Genomic DNA, 22,280 nt, shown 5'->3' on the forward strand with positions numbered 1-22,280 from the left:
CATTGAGCTTCTTGAACATGTATGTTCGTATCGTTCTTAAGATTTAGGAACATTTTGGCCATTATTTCTTCAAATATTTTTTTATGTCCCATTCTCTCTTTCTCTTTGCTTTCTGGAACTCCTATAAGCATGTGGTGGCACATTGATGGGGTCCCACAAGTCCTTCATGTTCTGTTCATTTTTCCTCAGTCTTTTTTTTTCTGGGAAAGATTTGGCCTAAGCTCACATCTGTTGCCAATTTCCTCTTTTTTTCCCCTCCCCAAGCCCCAGTTGTATATTCTAGTTGTAGGTCCTTCTAGTTCTCCTATGTGAGCCACCACCATAGCATGGCAACTGATGGGTTGGTAGTGTGGTTCCACACCTGGGAACTGAACCTGGGCCACTGAAGTGGAGCATGCTAAATTTCCACCACTAGGCCATCAAGGCTGGCTCTCCTCCTTTTTTTTTTTTTTTTATTTCTTCATCTCAGACTAAATAATTTCAATTGTCTTATCTTCTGGTTCACTGATCCTTTGTTCTGCCTACTCAAATCTGATGTTGAACCTTCCTAGTGAGGGGTTTTTTTTCACTTCAGTTATTGGACTTTTGAATTCCAGAATTTCTGTGTGATTCCATTTTTTGATGACTATTTTTTAGAGCAGTTTTGGATTCACAGCAAAATTGAGTGGAAAGAACAGAAATTCCCCGTAGACCCCCTCCCACCACACTTGCACAGCCTCCCTCACTTTCCACATCCTGCACTAAGGTGGGACATTCGTTACAATCAATGAACATGCATTAATACATCATTATCACTCAAAGTCCACAGTTTTCATTAGGATTCACTCTTGGTGGTGTACATTCTATGGGATTTGACAAATGTGTAATGACAGGTATGCACCATGATAATATCACCCAGAATAGTCTCACTGCCCTATAAAATCCTCCATGCTCTTCCTTTCTCTCTCCTTCCCCAACCGCTGACAACGACTGATCTTTCTACTGTTTCCATAGTTTGCTTTCAGGATGTCACACAGTTGAGATCATACAGTAGCCTTTTCAGCTGGGCTTCTTTCAGTCAGCAATATGCATTTAAGTGTCCTCCATGTCTTTTCATGCCTTGATAGCTCATTTATTTTTGGTGCTGAATAATATGCCATTGTGTGGATGTACCACAGTTTATTTATCTATTCACCTACTGAAGGAAACTTTGGCTGCTTCCAGGTTTCTCTCACTCTCTCTTTTTTTTTCAGGAGGATTGGCCCTGAGCTAACATCTGCTGCCAATCCCCCTCTTTTTTGCTGAGGAAGACTGGCCCTGAGCTAACATCTATGCCCATCTTCCTCTACTTTATATGTGGGATGCTTGCCACAGCCTGGCTTGACAAGAAGTGCCATGTCCGCACCTGGGATCCGAACCAGCAAACCCTGGGCCACCAAAATGGAACGTGTGAAATTAACCACTGTGCCATCGGGCCGGCCCCAGGTTGCTTCCAGGTTTTGATTCCTTTTTGACAACTTCTATCTCTTTATTCATATTCTCCTTTTGCTCATACATAATTTTACTGCTTTCCTTTAGTTCTTTGTCCATGGTTTTCTTTAGCTCATTGGACATATTTTAAACAGTTGATTTAACATCTTTGACCAATATTTCCAATGTCTGGGCTTCCTCAGGGATGGTTTCTATCAAATTATTTTTTTCTGGGAATGTGCCATATTTTCCTGTTTCTCTGTACGTTTCATAAATTTTTTGAGAACTGGATATTTTGAGTATTACTTTGTGGTAACTCTGGGAACCTGATTCTCCCCCCTCAGAGATTGCTGGGTCTTGCCTGTTGAGGGCTGGAGTCTGTTTGTGACTTTCCCAAATTGTTTTTGCAAAGTATGTATTCCTCTTGTGTGGTCACTGAAGTTTCTGTTCCTTTATCTCTGCAGCCAGCCAGTGACCTGACGAAGATTTCCTTAAATGTCTGTCTCTCAAAAGTGGGGGGAAGTAGTGTCTGTCTCTTTAAATCCCTGGAACCCACATCAGCCCTTGGAGGTTGAAACAATGGCCACCAGCCTCTGGTCTGGTCTCTCAGTGATCAAAAGCAGCAATAAGAGGGGCCGCCCCATGGTGCAGCAGTTAAGTGCGTACGTTCCGCTTGGGCAGCCCGGGGTTCGCCAGTTCAGACCCTGGGTGCAGACATGGCACTGCTTGGCAACCATGCTGTGGTAGGCGTCCCACATATAAAGTAGAGGAAGATGGGCATGGATGTTAGCTCAGGGCCAGTCTTCCTCAGCAAAAAGAGGGGGATTGGTGGCAGATGTTAGCTCAGGGCTAATCTTCCTCAAAAAAAAAAAAAGAAAGAAAGAAAAAGTAGGAATAAGCAATCAGAATTCACAATCCCATTATTTGGAGTTTGAGTGCCTTATTGCCCATCCAGGCTCCAACAAGTTACATGAGGAACGTGGGCGTTTGTCTCCAGTGCTGCCTACGTGCAGCTGGGGGCTGGAGAGTGGTATCCGCCATGATGGGATAGGCTGAAAATGCACTGAAATTCCTGAACATTACCAGCTCTCCATCCAGCTCTCCTCCGGACAACTCCAGAGTTCCAAAATAGTGACTGCAGACAGTGGCTGCCGGCCGGTGCTGTTGAGCGGGAGGGCAGACTCCTGGCGCTTCCTGCTCTGTCTTCCCTGACATCGCTCTCCTCACATCCCAGCTTTGCTTTGAGATGCTCACGGACTTCCTGACTGGCAACGCTCTGTGGTAACCTGCTTGTTCTCAAGAAGGTTTGAGAATCTGCTCTTCGTCCCCGGTGCTGCTCAGTTTCGTGACGATGGGTCTTGGTTTGTTAGAATTTATTGTGCCAGACGCCTGATGGGCTCTTTGAATCTGGAAGCTAATGTCCGTCAAATCTGTTTTTTCTGGAACTCCCATGAGTTAATCTTTGGACCTCCTGAAATGATACAATAATTTTCATATCTTTTCTCTCCCTATTTTCTGGGAAATGTCTTCAATTACAACTTACAACCCTTCTACTGATGTTTTATTCTGGCTATCATATTTCTAATTTCTAGTAATTCTCACTTGTCTTTGCGGCTCGCACGAGGCTTCTCGGCCCGCCTCCTTTGAGCTGTCTGTCATCCGGAGGCGGGGCTCCTGCCTGGGGCGCTCTCGGCTGTGGTTCCCCGCTCAGAGTGACGCACTACCAGCCGATTGGCAGTTCTGGGTAAACGGACAGCGTTGTTAAAGTAGAAGCTTTGCCCTGTGGTCAGGCAGCGCCTTCTCATTTTCTTGAGAGAATCTCGCAGTCTGTGCCTCCAGGTCTCTTCCTCTGAGTTGGGCTTCCCGGAGCAGAGGCTGATGATTTCCTGCCAGTTGCAGGAGGAGGAAGGAGACATTGTTAAACGCGGAGCCACGGCGCTCAGCTGTGCCCGAGGAGACCCCAAGTCTTCTGCTTGGATGGGCGAGGGGCCGTCACCTGCCTGGGCATGGCGATCTGGCTGGGCTCAAGCCCTCTTTCTATAAATTTCCAGCTACCGTTGCTTTGCCCTCCCTTCCCCCACTGTCGGAGACACTGGTGCCCCCAATTCCAGAATCTTCCTGGGGGGCTGTGGCTCAGATCAGCTTCCTTCCCCGATGGGCATCAGAGATCTTAAACTGAGGTCAGTCACCCCAGTGTGTCCACCAAACATCTTCCAAAATGTTGCTGACGTCTGTCCCCTGCTGGGGTAACTTATTCCATTCTCTTTATCTTTGAGGATAAACTTCCTTTTCTGTCCTTTTAGTAGGATTTCAAGGGGGAAGGAACATAAGCTCGTGTGTTTAAGCCGCTGTGTTAAACCAGGAGCCACTGGCCTCTTCTCAGGCAGTTTCATTCAAGAATAAACAAATGCCGTGCAGAATGTTTACAAGAAGTCGTTGGGGGAGCAACGGTGCTGAAATCAGACAGAACATCCTAGAAGAGGTGATGCATTCACACGAGAGGCTCAGCAGCACAAAGGAGCCTCCTCAGGGGCTCAGGGGTCTTGTGGAGCCAGTGACACCAGACACCAAAGTCCAGGAAGGGGCAACGTGAACAACCGACGGTGTAAAAGTCACAACGAAAGTTAGCTCTGGGAGTGGACGTCAGATGGGAGGGGACCCCAGAGCGTCTTCCGGGGGCCGGAAATCTATACCTTGGTGTGGGTGGGGGCAACAGGTGTAGACGTACAGAAAAACTCAACAAGCGCACACTTAGGATTTGTGTCCCTACATTGGGGGTGTCTCATCCCTCGGTGAAAAGGAAAAGGGAAGGAAGTTGACATTATTGAGTGCTTGCAGTATGCTGGGCACGGGCTCCATCTGCTTTTCTCTTTGTTCACTCATTTCATGAGCACCTGCTGTGTCCTGGGCACGATCCGGGCTCTCGGGGCCCAGCAGCAAACAAACATTCAAGTCTCTGCCTGCACAGTGCTCGTGGTGGGGGCGCTGGCACCAGCGCTCACAGAGAGGCGGAATGACAAGGAACGGGCGCATCAGTGTGCAGAGCAGGGCAGTGTCCTGTCTTGGGGAGAGTCAGAAAGTCTCCCTGAGGGAACGAAGCTGAATCAGAGGTCCAAAGGATGAGGAGGAAGTAACCAACTGAGGACAGGGAAGAAGATCATTTTATGCAAAGGGAACAGCATGTGCCAAGATCCTGTGGTGGGAAGAGGTGTGGCCCATTAAAGAAGGCTGAGAACAGGGCCACGGGGGCACTGACACGAGGGAGGGGCCTCAGAATGGCCGTTTCACAGATGGGGAAACTGAAGCTCAGGGAGGTGACGTGGCTGCCCCAAGTCACCCAGCAAGTGCAGCCGGGATTGGAAGCCAGCTTTGTGTGGTTCCCCCTCTGCTTGCTGAGACAGAGAGTGGGAAGGTGAGCAGGAGAGGCCACCCGGGTTCCAGCCTCCAGTGGGTGCCAGCTGCCCTCATGCTCCTTGCCTCTCAGCTCCACAGGGCCTGCGGCCGGGGGCGGCCATGCCATCCTGCCCCGAAGAGCAGTACTGGGACCCCCTGCTGAACGCCTGCCTCTCCTGCAGACCCATCTGCAGCCATCAGACTCCGCGCGCCTGTGCAGCCTTCTGCAGTGAGTTCCGGGCCCGGGCCGGGGGACGGCCGGCTCAGCCCCTGCTTTCCCCTACAGTGGTCCTTCTGGCCCACTGCGCCTGGGGCCTGAGGATGGCGTGATGGGAGGAGATGTACCACGTGGCACCCTTTACCCCTTGATCTTTCTGCTCTGGCCACACGGGCCTCCTTGCAGTTTCTTGAACATGCTGTATTCTTTCGTGCCTCAGGGCCTTTGCCAGGTTGAACCCTCTGCTCCCTGCTACCTAACCTTCGGGACTCAGCCCGAGTGTCAGAGGTCTTCTCTGACTGGCCAACAGAAGTTCGGCCCAGCTTTGTCATCCTCTGTTCTTACTTTCTTTTTGAACTTTTTCTTATAGAAATTATCAAGCATGGAGAGGACAGCATAACAGACCCCTGACTCCCCATCGTCAGCTTTAAAACTTCCGCCTTGCTATTCCCCAACCAAATTTTTTGCTTGTTTAAAGCAAATCCAAGAACTCATATATTTCACCTGTAAAAACTAGATCATGAATCCCGAACACACAAGGGCCTCTGAAATCGAACCTCGACATCTTAGCACCTCAGGCAGCAATTCCTCAACATCGTCTGGATTCAGGACAAATCTAATTTTCTCTGATTATCTTGAAAAATATCTTTTGCTTGCTGCTCTTTCTCATATTCGTTCTTTTCCTTGATGGAACATATGACAGTTTGTGTTGTGTTCTTTCATGTGTGTCTGTTTCATGTCTGTCTCTGTGAGCTCCTCAGGCCCAGCACAGTGCCTGACACATAGGAAGTGCTTCGCAAATACTGTTTGTGGCGAGTGGAGCTCAGAGAGGCTGAGTGACCTGCCCAAGATCGCACAGCATAATAGAGGGAAAGTTAGGATTTGAGCCAGGACTCCAAAACATGATTCTCCAAAACACCATTATCCATTAATGAAGTAGAACATTGATTGTGTCATTGCACAAATGTTCATGGAACCTTCCATCCCCTTGAAAATGACCCTTCAAAGAGGCTTTCGTTTAATGGGAGAAATGACTACATTTTGAGGTAGAAAGTACAGTACATAAAACGCCACACAGCTGGGTGAGACTGCCTCCAGCTGATGGGCTGGAGAGCAGAGATGTCTTCCTGGAGGAAGCAGCCCCTGAGATGGGTCGTGAAGAGTGCGTAGGTGTGGCAGCCCGATGACGGAAAGAGGGACTAGTGTGGGCAAAGGCCTGGAGGTGGGGAAACACTCAGGAATGTCAAGGCCCACAGGGGAGGTCGTGCAGCCAGACAGTGAGGGAGCTCAGGCACCACCTGCAACAGCCACACTAGGGTCCCTGAGGAGGGGCGGAGCTCACAGGGAACCCAGGAATACCATCGCCAGCAGGCTCATGACGTCTCATGTGGCTCAGTGGAACCCGGGGCCAGGCGGCGCCACGGCAACGGAGGCGATGGGGCCATCTGAGTCTGCCCTGAGGTCCCAATTCCACCATCTTTCTGGTCTTTTCCTTTCCTCTGTCAGGCACGTCAGTGTTGGTGTGTTTGCCTTGCAAAGAGGCTAAAATGAGTATTCTCAAACCTTCGCTTAACGGAGCATTTTTTATGATGTGTCAGGCCCTGTGCTGGGGACTTCAAATCCTCACGACCTTAAGAAGTCACTATTACTGTTATTTCTTTCTTGGGCATGAGGAAACTGAAGCACCGACAGGTGTAGCCCTCACAACCTGCAGGTGGTGCAGCAAGGAAGGCCTCCTGGGCCGTGGGGCCTTGCAGTCTGTGCCCTTAACCTCTGCCTCGCGCCGCCTCTGCAATGCGCCCCTCACACCTGCTGCATGCGTCACAGGTGCATGTAGAGAAAGTCTGATTGTAAAGACGAGTGACGAGGAGCCATGCCCGCAGAGCGCAGACCCCGCCTGCATCCCAGGAGCTCTGCCGAGGCCAGCGGGCCGGGTGGGCTTCGGCTCGCGGGCCTGCTGCTCCTTGGCGCGGACACCTGGTTAAGCTCCCACAATTCTCCTTCATTAAGACATAAGAAACACTTCATTCGAGCTTTCCGACCTTCCTGCCCCTCTGACCCTTACGTCACATGAAATGCGCTTCTCCTTTTTGAAGTTTGAAAACTGCAAGAACTTATTTGATGATGTGCTAACCTAATTTAAAAGATAAAGAGACAATCCTTATATGTTTAGAAACTAAGAAATGCACTTTTAAATAAGCTATAGGTCTAGGAAGAAATAATGATGAAAAGTAAAAACACTTTAAACTAGATATAGGAAAAAATACTACATATCAAAATGTGTGTAATGCAGCTAACAACCAGCACTTAGGGGACACAGCACAGCCTTACATTTGCGAATTGGAAAAGGACCTGGATTATCTGGGAATTGCTCTTGGGGAACCGGATTGTGATTTTTTTTTTCACTTTGATGCCCTTTGAGGCCAGACCCGCAGCTCCCGCGGTCTCGGTCACCCAGTGCCATCACTTGTTTCTGTTTCCTAGAGTCACTGAGTTGCCTCAAGGAGCAAGGCAGGTACTACGACCAGCTGTTGAGGGACTGTGTCAGCTGCGCCTCCATCTGCGGACGCCACCCCAAGCAGTGCACGTTCTTCTGTGAGAACAAGCTCAAGAGCCTCATGCACCCGCCCCCGGAGCTCAGGAGGCAGCGGCCGGGCCAGCTTGAAACCAGGTCAGACGGCTTGGGAAGGTACCAGGGACCAGAGCACAGAGGCTCGGAGGCAGGTCCAGGTAAGTCACCTGCGGCTGGCTTGCACAGTGTCTGAGGGTCAGACTGCGGGGAAAGCCAGACACCGGGCCTAAATAACAAGGGTCTGCAAAGCGGGAAGTCCAGAGTCCAGGCAGTTGGCCAGAAGCCAGCAGGGTCATCACGGAAGAGAAAAAAATTTAGACAAATTATCCAGAAGTCTGTGGGCAGGAAGGAAGCAGGAGGAGGAAAGACCTGAGGTTGGGAGCCTTATCATGGAGGCTGAATGAGTTCTTAAGACACAGGGCAGCGAGTAACCGGCAGGACTGGCCTTGTGAGCAAGACCTCTTATTCCATTCAGAGGCAAAGGAGACTTCCTAAGGATGAGAAGGAAGAAGTATTACACAAAAGCTGATGGGGGCCGGCCCCGTGGCCGAGTGGTTAAGTTCGCTCACCGTCCAGGGTTTCGCCGGTTCAGATCCTGGGCGCAGACATGGCACCACTCATCAGGCCATGCTGAGGTGGCATCTCACATGCCACAACTGGAAGGACACACAACTAGAATATACAACTATGTACTGGGGGCTTTAGGGAGAAGAAGAAGGAAAAGAAAAAAAAGAAGATCGGCCACAGTTGTTAGTTCAGGTGCCAATCTTTAAAAAAAAAAAAGCTGATGGTGGGGATTGGCTGCGTTGGATACGGTGGGAAAGGTTCCTTGAACTGGGCATCTGCTAAAGCGCCAAGCACTGAACATGATCTAATTATCCTCCCAGAAGACACTTCTTGGCTGACCTGCTCTGTGTTGTCAGGAAGGTCGGGAGGGGCTGCCATGTGGATCCGTAAACACTTGAGATGTTATGACGCTGCCCTTGGCCTGTCAGTGGAGAGACAAGAGGCTGAAGCTCCCAGCATGCGGATTGATCTCTTCCCTTTGCCGTGACTGCCTCATGATAGCATCCTTTCCAGGTGGCCGGGCCCTAGTGCCAAGATGCCCAAGGGCGAGCCTCGTGTGCCCTGATGAGGGAGGTTGCCCATCCCCAAATTCTGCTTGGTTGGACTGTTGTCTCTCACTCTCGTCTGCTGTCTTGTCCGTGAGCTGCTGCTGCTTCACAAACAGCCTCCAGATTCGGCGGCTTATTCCTCGGGAGCCTGGGGTTTGGCTGGGGCCAGCTGTCTTCGGCTAGCTCAGCCAGAGGTGGCTCCGCTCCATGTGTCTCTCAGCCTCCTCCCGGGTCCAGCGGGCTGGAAAGGCATGTCCTTCTTGTGACGACGGCAGGAGTGTAAGAGGTAGAAATACACAAGGCCTCGGGACGCAGGGGCTGGGAGCTTGCATTACACCATCGCTGCTGCCTTCTATTACTCAAATTGCAAAGCCAGCCAGGTTCAAGGAGGAGAAACAGACGCTGCCTCTTGGTGGGTGGAGAGGCAAAGAATTTGTCGCCATGTTGAGTTGTAATCTAGAACAGCAGAGAGAGAGGGAGGGAGGGAGGGAGGAACAGCACATTCCCACGCAGAGGGTGCGGACACAGAGGGAGCGACGAACTGAGCCGCAAAGTGGGGGCACACCTGCTCCTCCCACTGGCGATCCCGTGCCTGCCCTGCGGTCTGCGACACCTTTGATCCTTCCAGCCAAACCCAGAACCTTTCTCACCTCTGATGCAATAGATTCCTCTTCAGATCAATCCTACCTACTTTACAGGTCAAGAAACCAAGTCTCAAAATTTGACATGACAAGCTGAGGGTTGCACACTGGGTGCGTGGCTGAGCTGGGACTCGGGCCAGTCTGTAGGTTTCAAAGTTTGTTCACGCTGCAAGAGCAAAAGTCCCAGAGTGGTGTCCATGGGATTGTCACCCCCTGAGGGTGACCTGCTGCCCATGGGAGATGGTTAGCTATTCTGATTTGTGACCATAGCCAAGCCCCAGCCCTGGAGGGCGCTGGGTAGAAGCTGGGAGCCTCATCTTGGCACCAGGGATGGATCGCCCAGGAAGTGTGGATGGGGGTTGTAAGGACATGTTGGGGAGCCAGCATCAGCTGTCCCACTTGTATCAGGGAGGGCCAGGGGACATCATGGGCCCTCCCGGGCCTCGGTGACTTGGTGGTGGTCTTGCACGCTGCCCCTGCCTGAGACTCGCTGGAGCTCCGGGGCCTAGGTCCGCCGTGCTCTCTCCTCTGACGCTTCCGGGTGCCGCTGGGGCAGAAGCGGGATTTGAGGTCGATTGTAAACAGGAAGCACCAGGGCCACATGCCCAGAGGAGGGACCAGGTGTGGACCTGTTTGAGGGGACTGGAGAGCACTATGTGGCCAGGCCACATCTGGCTGCACACAGTGGTGGAGCTGATCTGTCCCCTGCCCTCTTATGGGCTCCTCGAATCCTGCCGTCCCCCCACTCATCCCCCCACAAGGCCCCACTCAACCTGCTCCAGGGCCCTCACGCATGCCTCTCAGAGTGGCCTTCCCTCATTTGATGCGTAACTGTGGAGGGCTTGCTGTGCATGAGGGAGGCAGCAAGAGCAGGGCAGATCCTGTTCCTGTCCCATGGACGTCACAGTCTGAGGGGAGAGACAGACAATGCACAAGACTCGTGCAAATGATAAATTAATCTCAGTGCAGGGTGGCAACACAGCTCAGCCTGGGGTGCGACGGGCAAGGAAGGCTTCCCGAGGCGGGGCCTGGCGGTAGACTGCGGTGGTGGTGCAGGCTATGGAGGCAGCCCCTGGTTCCATCCCTCACTCACTGTGTGACCTTGAGCAAGTTGCTTCACCTCTCTGAGCCTTGGTTCTGTGAGACTGAGGTGACGCGTCGTCATGGAGTTGATGCATGAGCGCTCGGTCAGGATCAGAGATGCCCACCCAGCACTTAAGAAGAAAACATGTGTTTCAGAGTCATGGTGGGGGATGGGTGTTCCAGGTGAGGGAACAACACGTGCAAATGCTGGTGGGGGTAGAGGAGCTGTGCCGGGGGGCGGAGGAGCTGTGTGCTGGAGGCAGACCTGGGGGGAACGAGACCAAATCCTGGCGTCAGGGGCTCCCAGCCTAGGGGAGAGGCCTGCACAGGCGCAGGAGGACGACTCCAGGCCCACATGATGAGCTCCCTGCCAGGGGCTGGACGGTCCAGGGAGCCGCCCCTCCACCGCTGAGACTGCGCGAGGCCCCCAGAACAGGAGGAGCACCGCGGCAGGAAGGAGGAGCACTGAGACGGGCGGCAGGCATTTGGGCGGCTGGACGGGGGCCTGGGAGGGACCAGACACCACATGACAGAGGGCCCGTCTGCCAGGCTGGGGAGACTGACACGCTCCGGAGGCAGGGGCAGCCGCAGAACGCGAGGGCCAGTGCTGGGCTGTAGGGAGACCCCCACCGCCCTGGGGTGGCTGGTGGCGATGGCGGCAGGGGCCCTGCGAGAGGCTGTTTCTGGCAGTAATGAAGGCTGCAGATGCCAAGGCCCTGGGATGGAGACAGAGGGCAGGTGCTTTGGCACAGGATTCGTGGGGCGGAAAGGCCATCATGAGGTGAGCAGCGGGGGCCTCCAGCACAGCTGGCAGCTCAGCCCTGCGGCCTCAGCACTGTGCCCAGAGCCCTTCTTGGGACGGTGTTCTCAAGCACGGAAGCTGAAGCCCCCAGGGTCACAGAGAAAGCAGGGTGCTGAGATGCTGCCAAATAGCATCTCAGGAGAGAAAACCAGACGAAATGTGAAATCAAATGATGTCACACAGATTGCGACATCAGACTGAATCTACGTGTTTCTCCATCAATGCATTCAATAGCAGGATGAGGGCTGGCCAGAGGACGACAGTGCTTTCAAACTCCCAGTGACCATAGGCGACACTTCAGGGTAAAACCACTGAGGTGGGGACGGAGACACCTGTGGTTCTGCTCTTAAAGCCACAGTCACTGCTCAGACAACCGGGGGCTGTGGCCTCCACGTCGAGTGGAAGCAAAGGCTAAATTTCAGTCGGCAGCCCGTGAAAATAAAGATTTGTTTTTCTCATCCCAGTCCACGGCGCCCCCCACTCCATCCGTGGCCCCCAGGTCCCCAGTTAAGAGCTCTGGGAGGTATGAGCAGGGCCCTCCGCCAGCCTGCCTGCCCCTGGATCCAGCCCCACCTCCCTGTGTGACCCAGGGAAGTTTCTGGACTGCTTGTGCCTAACTGTTCCCACCTGCCACCATCGCAACAGCGCCTACCTCACAGGGTTCTCGTGAGGCCCAAATGACTTTGGGTTTTGAGTGCACAGGACACGCCAGGCACTGGCAGGATCTCACTGGGCGCAGAGAGCAGAACATGGTTCTTCCCTGGGGGCTGCGCCAGCTTCCTGCAGCTGCTGGACAAGCGCCACCAGCTGGGGGCTCAGAGCATCACAATGTAGGCTCAGTTCTGGACGCCAGACGTCTGATATGGAGGTGTGGGCGGGGCTGCGTTCCCTCCGAGGGCTCTCGAGGAGAATCCTTCCTGGCCCCTAACGGCTTCTTGTAGCTCCAGGCACCCCTTGGCTTGTGACTGCATCACTCCAGTCTCTGTCTCCATCTTCACGTGGCTTCTCCTGTGTGTCATCTGTCTTCTCTCCCTCCCTTCTCTTCTAAGGACTCTTGTCATTGAATTTAGGGCCCACCCTAATCCAGGATAATCTCCTCTTGAGATCGTTAACTTATTACACCTGCAAAGGTTCTTTTTTCCCAAATAAGGTCATATTTGCTGTAACGAGGGGGCATCTCTTTGGGGAGCCACCATTCAACCTGCTGCATGGGGTCAGAGGGGAACCCAGATGGACTGAGATTGCTGAATTGGGTCCCCCCATGGGAGGGTAATGCCAGCCTTGGGGGCAGCCAGGATCCCCAAGTGGGTCTGGAGCTCTGGAGAGCATCTCACCTGGAGAACTTGGATTTCATTGGCCTATAAGGTGGCAGTTGTGGTCATAGGAATAGAAAAAGCTACCTGGGGACCCAGGAGGTGTGAGGGGAGAAAAGGACTGAGGAGGAGGCCCTCTGTGGGGGAGTCTGTACCCCAGGGGCCGACAGAGGCCCACAGACACGCTGGGGAGGAGCAGTCAGGGGTCAGAGCAGAACCCTGGATGTTCACCAAGGCATACAAGGAGGAAAGTTCTAGAAGGAGTAGGTCATACCACAGAGAAGGTGCAAATGTCCACCAGCTCTGGCCACAAGGAGGTCAGGGGACCCTATGAAGGGCCATTTTCAGGTGTCCCCAGGTGAAGGCGCCCTGACCCACGGAAATGGCGGGGGCGGGGGCAAGACGGGGGCTGCGGGCTCTCCACCCACAGGCAGGGGGCCCCTCTCACCATCCCTGAGACCAACAAAGCAGGCCTCTTCCTCTCCCCTGTCCAAACCGAGCCTCATCGTTTATCAGTCCCTTAATGTCCTTGAGTCCATTTTAATCAAAGTCCACCAGACAGGAATGCACGGGGCGGCTGGGGTCAGAGCAGCACAGACTGTCCTCCAGGACTCGCTTGTCCACTGTGAGCCCAGGATGCCCAGCCTAGCCCCGAGCCCCATCAGGAAGGTCACAGGCGGTGGGCCTGAAGCCGACAGGGGGCGGCTGGTGTGAAGCCACCGAGGCTGATATGGCAAGAGAGCTGAGATGGGGCAGCTCGGAGCTGGTGGGCTGGCCCACGACAGGCATCAGGGATGAGAAACCCAGCGGCCAGGCTGAGGGGTGTGCAGGACGCACTGCAGGGTGGGAAATAGCCGCTTTCTTGCGTGGATCACTTCCGTAAAGTCGGGATCAGCATGGTGGGGTGGCGGATGACACTGCTTCTGTCCTGGGAGTTGCTCAGTCTCCCTTCCTTTGGGAGTGGGAGCTGGACTGGGTGCCCCGTGGCTGGTCTGACAGCGGCTGTGCGTTTGTTTATCTCAGGGTGCAGTGTCTTCTCTCCCCCCGCCCCCCGACTGTGACATGCAGCGTCACCGTGGAGGTGTCCACGCCCCTCTGCCTGCCCAGGGCTAGAGCGAGGTCCTTGGAACAGGGTCATCAAGGAGACCTGCTTCACAAGACGCTGGGGGCAGAAGCCCAAGAGGAGAGGGCAGATGGGAAGGGGGCGGTGGAGAGCAGAGGCGGCGCAGCTTGGGAGTGGGCAGGCCCGGAGTAGGACCGCCCGGCTGTCTTGGTTCACTGAGAGTGGGAGCAGCGGGCTGGCCCCTAGGCGTGACCCAGGCCAGGGAGAAGGGCTGAAAGCCTGCAGCCGCCGCCCCTCCCCATCCTGCTGCAGCTGCTGGGCCGCTCCTGCCAGCAAGACAGAGGGTCGCTCTCAGGGAGGGGACACTGAAAGAACGGGCGCTCAGGGGTACCAGGTCCTGATGGGTTTGGGGGTGGGGGTGGAGCAGGAAACGTGGCATTCTGGAAACTGCAACCCCACCTGTCCTTTCCCAAACTTGTCTCCCAGAATGATGGCAGCCAAGTGTTACTCCCACACGCACACGCACGGAGGAGACAGAGGCACCCTCCGTGGGAAAGGCCACGGACGTGGACACTGGAGGCCCTCCAGGACCTGGCAGCGAGGCTCGCACTCCTGCAGGAACCTCCCTCTCAAGTGCGGACGTTCACGCGAGCGTCGGCAGCACGCGAGGATCGAGGGAAGCACGGAGCGTCAGGGCTGCGGGCGGCCGTCCTCGCCACGTGGCCACAAGCCACGCAGGGGGTCCTCCATGAGGGAGGAGGAGCAGAAACCTCCTGTGCCCAGCCTCACTCCTTCCCAAGGACAAACACCCAACCCCCCACCCCCCGCCCCACTGAGCTGCAGGGGTGTGGGGATGCTTGGTGACTTGCTGGAATGTTCTGCCCGGGCCTAGCTGCCTCACACGCATTCGCGTGCGCACCACGGATGCCAACAGCAGCGGTGAGAGAGGAACGTCACACCCCTTTACAGACAAGGAGCGGGGCCGAGAAGCGCAGGACCACGTCCTAGGCCACTGTCAACTCAAGCCATGCGGCTGCGGGCACAGAGCGAGCCCTCCTTCCCGCCTGGCTCAGCTGGCTGATCCCGGCCCGGCCCTGCCACGGCCCGGGGGCACTCGCCCTGCCGCTGAACGACAGGCGACAGCGCTGGGCCAGCGCCGGGGAACCTACTTCCAGGTGAGAGGGGCTTTGAAGACACTGAAAACGAAAGACCAAAACAGAGAGCAGCTCGGAAATCACCCGCCACCGCCGCGGGCCTGTTCGGAGCGCCCAGAGCCGCTTGGGACGCCCTGGGGCTGGTGCTCGGCCCCATCTTCACGCAGGGACGGAGGACGCACCCTTTTTCCAACAAAAACTCTTGCCTGTGCCCCTTCGCTCCCGGGGTCAGCAGACGCGCAGCACGGGCCGAGCCTCTCTGTCCGAGTGGCCAGGTCATGGAGGCCGGCGGAGGGCAGCTTCCGAGGTCGTGGACCCAAGTGATCTTTGTGACTGAACAAAGGGGAGCAGAGACATGACCGCTGCGGCGCCCAGGGGCCCTGGGACCGGGCGGCTCTCCTGGCGTGGCGCAGCGTGGGCCTCCGCCTCCTTCCCTAGGCCTGGAATGCACTCTTGAGAGCTGCGCACTGGCCTCAGAGCAGCTGGGAGCTGATTTTCTGTTTTGAATAGATGACTCATACAGATCATTAAAAAAAGAAAAAGAAGGCATTATACACAAAGGTTTTCGGGAGAAGCCTCCAGCCCCGCAGCCGCTTGGGTTCTCTTCCCGGAAGCAACGAGCCCTGGCAGCTTTGTGTGATCTTTTTTGGGGGGAGGAAGTCTCTTCTTGAACTAACATTCGCTGCCAGTCCTCTTTTTCCTTGAGGAAGATTGGCCCTGAGCTAACATCTGTGCCCATCTTCCTCTATTTTGTACGTGGGATGCCGCCACAGTGTGGCCTGACGAGTGGTACTGGGTCCGCCCCCAGGATCTGGACCCGTGAACGACGGGCCACAGAAGCAGAGCACTCGAACTTAACCGCTACGCTGCCACCCGCTGGCCCCCTGTTGGGTTTTGATTTGCGTTTCTTTTCTCAGCCCAGGGGCTTTGTGAGCTTGTGTTAGGGGAGGTCGCCAGGCAGGAACTAGTTCATTTCCCACAGGAAATCTCAAATCACTGGTCTGGGAAGAGGGAGGAAAAGAAGCTGGGACAAGTCCTTCACTCCCTCAGGAGCATCTCTGTGCTGGTCGTCCGCTGTGGCATCCAAGAGCACCCAAAACTGAGTGACCTGCAGATAACAACAATTTGTTATGTCGCATGGCTCTGTGGGTGACTGGGCTCAGCTGGGCAGGTCCTCTGCTGGTGTCGCTTGGGGTGTCCACATGGTCTCGGGCAGATGGTGCTGGAAGTGGAGTCACCTAGAGGCTCGGCTCCGATGCTGGGCTGGCTGGGCCTCGCCTCTTGTCTCTCTAGTCTCAGGGCCTACCCCTGTCCAAGTGGCCTCTCCAGCTAGACTTCCCAGGGCTCCCTGGAGAGCAAAAGCAGAAGCTGCCAGGCCTTCTCAGGGTGAGGCCAGGACGGGCACTGGGTGACCTCAGCTGCGTTCTCCTGGTTGCAGTGAGATCTCCAGCCCAGCCCAGATTTGAAGGGCAGGAGACGGGGAGGTGGTTCTTTGGGGACTAGCTCTGAACACTCGCTGCCACAGGCTCAGAGTTGGTCTGGGTGTTAGAATTCACACTGAAAACATCTGAAACATGTAGATGTTTAGTCTTTCTCTTTGAATCAACAAGGCAATTGGTTTGTACTTAGCAGCAGCCTGGTAGCTAGGCTTCCACCTCTGATGTGAAGGCTGCTGGCCTCTCCCCTGTGGACCCAGCCAGTACAATGTTTTCATGTTATTCTAGAGGTGAGTAGGAGCAGATGAGCAGATGGAAAGACCTGGAGTTGGGAACTGTGGACGTCACCCTGTTCTGCCCTCTGTCCCTGTGACCTTTCGCTAGATCCTCTCACCTCCTAGGGCCTCACTCTCCAGCTCTGTAGGTCCAGTGTCTTTGTTTTCGCTCCCCCATAGCCTCTCTGAACTCTGGGCAAGGGACACGAAGGACAGTGCCACAGGCCTGGGGTAGTGACACCAGCCCACTGAGAGCTTCCGTCTCCCTCTGTGAATGCTAGGGTGGCACCTGCTGGCTCTGTCTCTTGATAAATCTCCTGACTGTCAGGAGCGTGTGTAAGGAGGGAGGGCAGTGTCTGCCCCGTCACCCCCGCGCACTGGCCCGGAGCACTGGCCTGGCATCCGTCAGACTTGCTCCCAGTTGTGGCTCTGCAGGTGGGACAGTGTGACTTGAGACTTGATTTGTCATCTGCAGAACGGACTGTGAAATGGTGCAGCCGCTGTGGAAAAGAGTCTGGCAGTTCTTGAAAAAGTTAAACATGGCGTCATCCTCTGAGCCAGCAATTCCACCGCCAGGTATCCACCCAAGAAAACTGAAAACATACATCCACAAAAAAGCCTGCACACTCGTGTTCACAGCAGCATTATTCACAGTAGCAAAAGGCATAAACCACCCCGATGTGCCTTGATGGGTGAATGGACAAACAGCGCTGAACGACCATCCACTGGAATGTTACTCAGCCATAGAAAGGAATGGAGGCCTGAGACACTACCATGCGGATGAGCCTCAAAAACGTGCTAAGAGACAGAAGTCAGACCCAAAAGGTCACATAGTGCACGATTCCGTTCATGTGAAATGTCCAGAATAGGCGAATCCACAGAGACAGAGAGTAGAGCAGTGGTGCCAGGGACTTGTGGGGGGATGGGGAGTGACTGTTGGAGGGCACACGGGTGATGGAAATGTCCTCAAATTACATCGTGCTGATGACTGCACGACCTTGTGAATACACTAAAAACCACTAGGACGTACGCTTTAAAGCGCTGACTTTGCTGGCATGTGAATTACATCTCAGTTTCTAGGAGGGTCGTGAGTCCTCCTTCGCAGGAGCAGGGGGACTAAAGGAGGCACTCCGTCATCAGGGTTAGTACGTGGTCCAGTCATGACTATGCTGCACACACATTACACTAATCTGTCCACTCCTGGGGCCGGGGGACACCCCAACTCCAGGGGCAAGGAGAAATTTCAAGCGGAGGGCTTTGGCTCAGGGCTGAGTCTTCCTCTGGCATCCAATCCAGAGACTCAAGGCCCTGAGAGGTAGAGTGAGCAGCGCCCCATTTCCCCAGGGCCCTGTGGGTCACACCTGCTCCCAGACTCCAGCAACCACACCTGGCTCGCCCTCGAAGGACGTGCCCCCCTAGCAAACCTCCTCCTTGGAGGAAGGCCCAGGCCAGGACTGGACTATACCATCCACTCGTTCGTCTGTCCACCTCTACGGCCCGGTCTACATCCCAGAGCCAGAGGAGACGGCAAACAGGGCCAGCTCCAGAGGGGGCCAGCTCTGGGGTCCTGGAAGAAGCTGCTACTGGCCTGAGGTGGGGGCTGACTTCCTGCAGGTCCAAACAGCACATCAGCCGAGCGTCGGGGTGCGCGAGGGAGGCAGCCCCTCCAGGAGCCAGAGCGGCCCACAGCAGGCTGGGGGCTGGGGGCTGGGGCCTTGGCCTTCCGGGGGCACAGGCATGGCCATGTGGCTCGCTTGAGCCTAATGAGGGGAAAGAAAGACCCTAAGACTAAGGGGCTGCTGGCCTGAGGGGGGACACTTCAGAGAAGGGCCCCTGCTGAACTCAGGGCCTCCCGCTGTCTTGCAGCACCCTCAGGGCTGAAGCTGAGCGCCGACCAGCTGGTCCTGGTCTACAGCACCCTGGGGCTCTGCCTCTGTGCCATCATCTGCTGCTTCCTCCTGGCGGTGGCCTGCTTCCTCAGGAGGAGGGGGGACCGGTTCTCCTGCCAGCCGCCCCCAGGGCCGTGTCGGACTCCGGCCAAGTCCTCCAAGGGTGAGCATGAAATGGGGGTCCTTGCCCTCCCACTGCTGTGGGCCGAGCGACGGGCCGTCTCTCTGTGCTGGCACTGCCCCTGCTTCTAGATGGAGCGCGCTTGGTCGGCTCTCCCTGGGCCAGGTCTGGGCAAAGCCCTGCAGTAGTTTTCCTGTCTTGGTGAAATTAGGTTCAAAGCTCACGGCCAGGAGAGACAGGTACCTGAGGAAGGAGGGGGGCAGGGGACAGCCAGCAGGTTGCAGGGGCCTGGAGGGTTTGCCCGGATGCAGGGCTTTCAGGGCCAAAACCGAGAGAAGGTGGCCACCCTAGGGGCCTGGGGGCGCGGACAGAGTGTTAGCCAAGTGTGAAAGCCTGCTCCTGCACAAGCAGAAGGGGAGCTGGCGCTGGCTGGGGCTGCCTGGGGGCGGCCGGGTGGAAGAGGGCACCGCGGGAGTGCAGGACAGTTTACGGTCTCCCAGAAGCATTTCCTTCTGCTGAGAGCCCGGCCTGCTGACCCCTGGCTGCAGGGGTCGGGGACAAGGCCAATGCCCTCTCTCCTCCTGCACACAGATCACTGGATGGAAGCTGGAAGCGCGGCGGGCGGCCCGCCGGAGCCGGTGGAGACGTGCAGCTTCTGCTTCCCGGAACGCAGGGCGCCCACCCAGGAGACCGCGGGCGCACCCCAGACACCCGGGCCCGAGCGCGCTGGGTGGTGGGGGCGCCGCGGCCAGACCGTGGCCGGACAGCCCTGTGCGCATGCCCCCAATGGCAGCCTCGAGGTCGTCTGTGCGCCCGCCCAGGAGGGAGGCCTGGCCACGTGAAACGGGGGGAGGGAAGGGTGAGAGGAGAGGGATGGGGGGCGGGGACTGAGCCAGCGGGCGAAAGAGAGAGGTTGTTGGGGGAGAGATGGGGGAGAGAGGAGGAGAGAGCCGGAGCAGGGAGGGGATGGGAAGAGAGAGATGGTTGAGAGGGAGATAGCAAGAGAAAGGGAGGGGGAGGTGCCAGGACAGGACGCTGTCCCTGCCTTTACCCCAAGTCTCCACTGTAGGTCACCATCACCCAAACACACCTGCAATAAGGTCGCCCGCGCCTGCTGGACACAGCCCCCAAGAACCCTTCTGTAGAAATAAAACCTTCCACGGCTGCCCGCTCCTCACTGTCGTGGTTGTGGTCGTGTCTTCCCTGGGATGCCTCTGGACGGCCCCTCTCACCGGCCTGCCCCGGCTCATGGTGTCGGCACACACAGCGGCAGCTGCCGGCCGAGGACCCGCGTGTGGACTGCCGCGCCAGGCCCCGAGAGCTCGTGGACCCGTCAGTGGGGAGCAGTGGGTGCACACGGGCTCTGCTGCTTGCTTTCTTTGACGAGGGAAAGCGGAGGAAGAGGAGAAAGATGAAGACCGGCCTGCAGAAAGCATTTGTGGCCAACACCAGAACCAGGGCTGGGCTGCCTACATTTCTTCCAGGAAACAAATTCCCATCTTGCCTCCTTAGGGAGGGCATGAGGCACAGAGTGTGCATGCACTTGCGTGTATGTACACGCACGCATGTGTGTGCTGAGGCTGTATGTGTGCACATGTGCATACACATATGCGTGTATGTGCGCGCACGTGTGTATGCATTGGGGTGTGGGGTGGACAGGAAGGGGCAGGCAAGCTGAACCCAGGGCGCCTCGCTGCTCTGCAAGCCTGAGGCTGCTCCCTGGACCACAGCGGGCGTGCTCTCCCCCACGCCCACCTTCACCAGCTCTAGCCACCAACCTGCACTGTTAGTTGCTTAATATTTTTCTTTACATTAACTCACCTTTTCTTCCATACTTACTTAAACCTCATGCTAAATTTTATGGGTTCTGAGTGATAACACTAAGCAATAATATGTGAGTATTCACAAATTTTAGATGCTGCCTATATTTTATATTTCTATTTTTATTAGCATTGAAACCTATATTTTAGTAGCATTTAAACCTTAAAAATGCCTAACTATTCTTAGAAGCATTTACACTGTAAGATAAATACACAATTATGCAAATTAAAATTACTCATCCTTCACCACTCAGAATCACCTTGCACACCTGTTTGCACCACAAGCTCAGGGGACGCACTTTGGGAGGTGTAGACAGGACAGCGGAGCTCTGTCTTTCCACCCTCCGCAGGCCGACAGGCTGTGGGAGCTTCCTAGGGCTGCCGCACAAGGCACCACCCTGGGCGGTTCTCACGCCGACAGTGACGTGGGACAGTTGAGAGACGTCCAAATGCAAGGACTCGACTCCCCCCCCCCCCGAGGGCCGGGAAGGAGGCATCTGTGCCAGGCCTCTCCCCCCAGCCTGGGGCTTCCCCCTGCGTGTCTGCGTCCAATTGTTCCTTTCATAAGGACTCCGGTCATATTGGATTGGGGCCACCTCATGACCTCATCTAACTCGATCACCTCTGTAAAGACTCTACCTCCAGATACGGTCACATTCCGAGGTGCAAGGGGTTAGGACTTGAACGCATGAATTTTGGGGGACATGATTCGGCCCAGAACACAGGCCCTCCCGAAGTCCACCTGCTTCATCTCTGTCCGCAGGCAAATGAGCTTCTAGAGTACCTGTTGACACGTGTCTGACTCGTTGTACAGTCGGCCCAACATGGCAAACGGCAACACCGTGGCCACCAGTTTTCCTACCACTGTGCCTAACGCAAGGGGCTTATTACAGGCTTGACGCTAAAACCCTGTCACTGGTGTAGACAGTAGCTGGATGTCGGAGATGTAGCAGCACATTTGGGAGCTACACAGATGCTGCTTGGAGTGTTAAGGCTTGTCTGAAAGCTGCACAGGTCCCGTTCCTTCTACAGTTTTCAGATTCTGCTCACCTGGCTGGGGCTCCGGGGATGTTTCTGGTCTGGGGGGGAGGGTGGGGCGTAGTTAGGGTTGCTGAAAACACAGGCAGCTGAGTGCCCAACTCCGACTTCCATCTAACAAAAACCTTGCTTTTGTCAGTTTTTCAATTGACATTTTGTATAAGCTCTTGGTTTTTGTGTTTTTAAGACAGATCCCTTGCTAGAAAGAAAATCTGAAAGTCTAAATACTATCCCTTTACCCATGGTCTGTGTTCTGTTGGTTCCAGCTCCAAAATATATTGATTCCCACCACTTGTCACAACCTCTTGAAGCTGGGCTCCCGTCACTTCTCACCTGGGTGACTGCACCAGCCCCCACTGGCTTCCCTGTGGCCCCCTTGTCCCCTAGCCCAGGGCTCAAGAAGCTTTTCTGAAAGGGATCAGATAGAAAGCATCTTGGGCTATGTGGAGCAGTCTCTGGGGCAGGTCCTCGGCAACTGCTCAGCTCCGCCCAGCAGCACCCCTGCAGCCACACGAGAAACAAACAACAGGGAGCGGGTGCTGAGGAACCCACGGATACAAACAGGCAGGGGCTGGATTCGGACCTCGGGCCATGGCTTGCCAGCCCCGCCCTACTTCATGGCAACACTGAGCTTTTTTCTTTTCAGCTTTATTGAGATATAATTGACATATAACATTGTGTAAGTTTAAGGTGTACCACGTGTTGATTAGACACACTTAAATATTGCAAAACGCTTACCACCTAGCTTAGCGAACACCTCCATCCCAGCCCGCAATCAGCATTTCATCCCCTCTTCATAGTGAGGACATTTACGATCTATTCTCTTAGCAACTTTCAGGGACATGAGCTGGTGTTGTTAGCTAGTCACCACACTATACCTTAGACCCTCCTTGTTAATC

The 22,280-nt window shown here is 55.2% G+C and overlaps 1 protein-coding gene across 1 annotated transcript in view; it reads left to right on the forward strand.

The window, feature by feature from the left end:
- The window catches only part of TNFRSF13B (TNF receptor superfamily member 13B), a 40,064-nt gene extending 20,363 nt beyond the window's left edge, over positions 1-19,701 (forward strand). Inside the window, exons 2-5 of the mRNA XM_070226616.1 lie at positions 4,934-5,071; positions 7,544-7,789; positions 18,380-18,565; positions 19,115-19,701. Coding sequence (XP_070082717.1) covers positions 4,934-5,071; positions 7,544-7,789; positions 18,380-18,565; positions 19,115-19,365 — 821 coding nt within the window. The 3' untranslated portion in view covers positions 19,366-19,701. The remainder of the gene's footprint in view (positions 1-4,933; positions 5,072-7,543; positions 7,790-18,379; positions 18,566-19,114) is intronic.
- The last annotated feature ends 2,579 nt before the right edge of the window (positions 19,702-22,280 follow it).

This window comes from Equus caballus, chromosome 11 (genome assembly GCF_041296265.1).
Source record: "Equus caballus isolate H_3958 breed thoroughbred chromosome 11, TB-T2T, whole genome shotgun sequence".
NCBI lineage: Eukaryota > Metazoa > Chordata > Mammalia > Perissodactyla > Equidae > Equus > Equus caballus.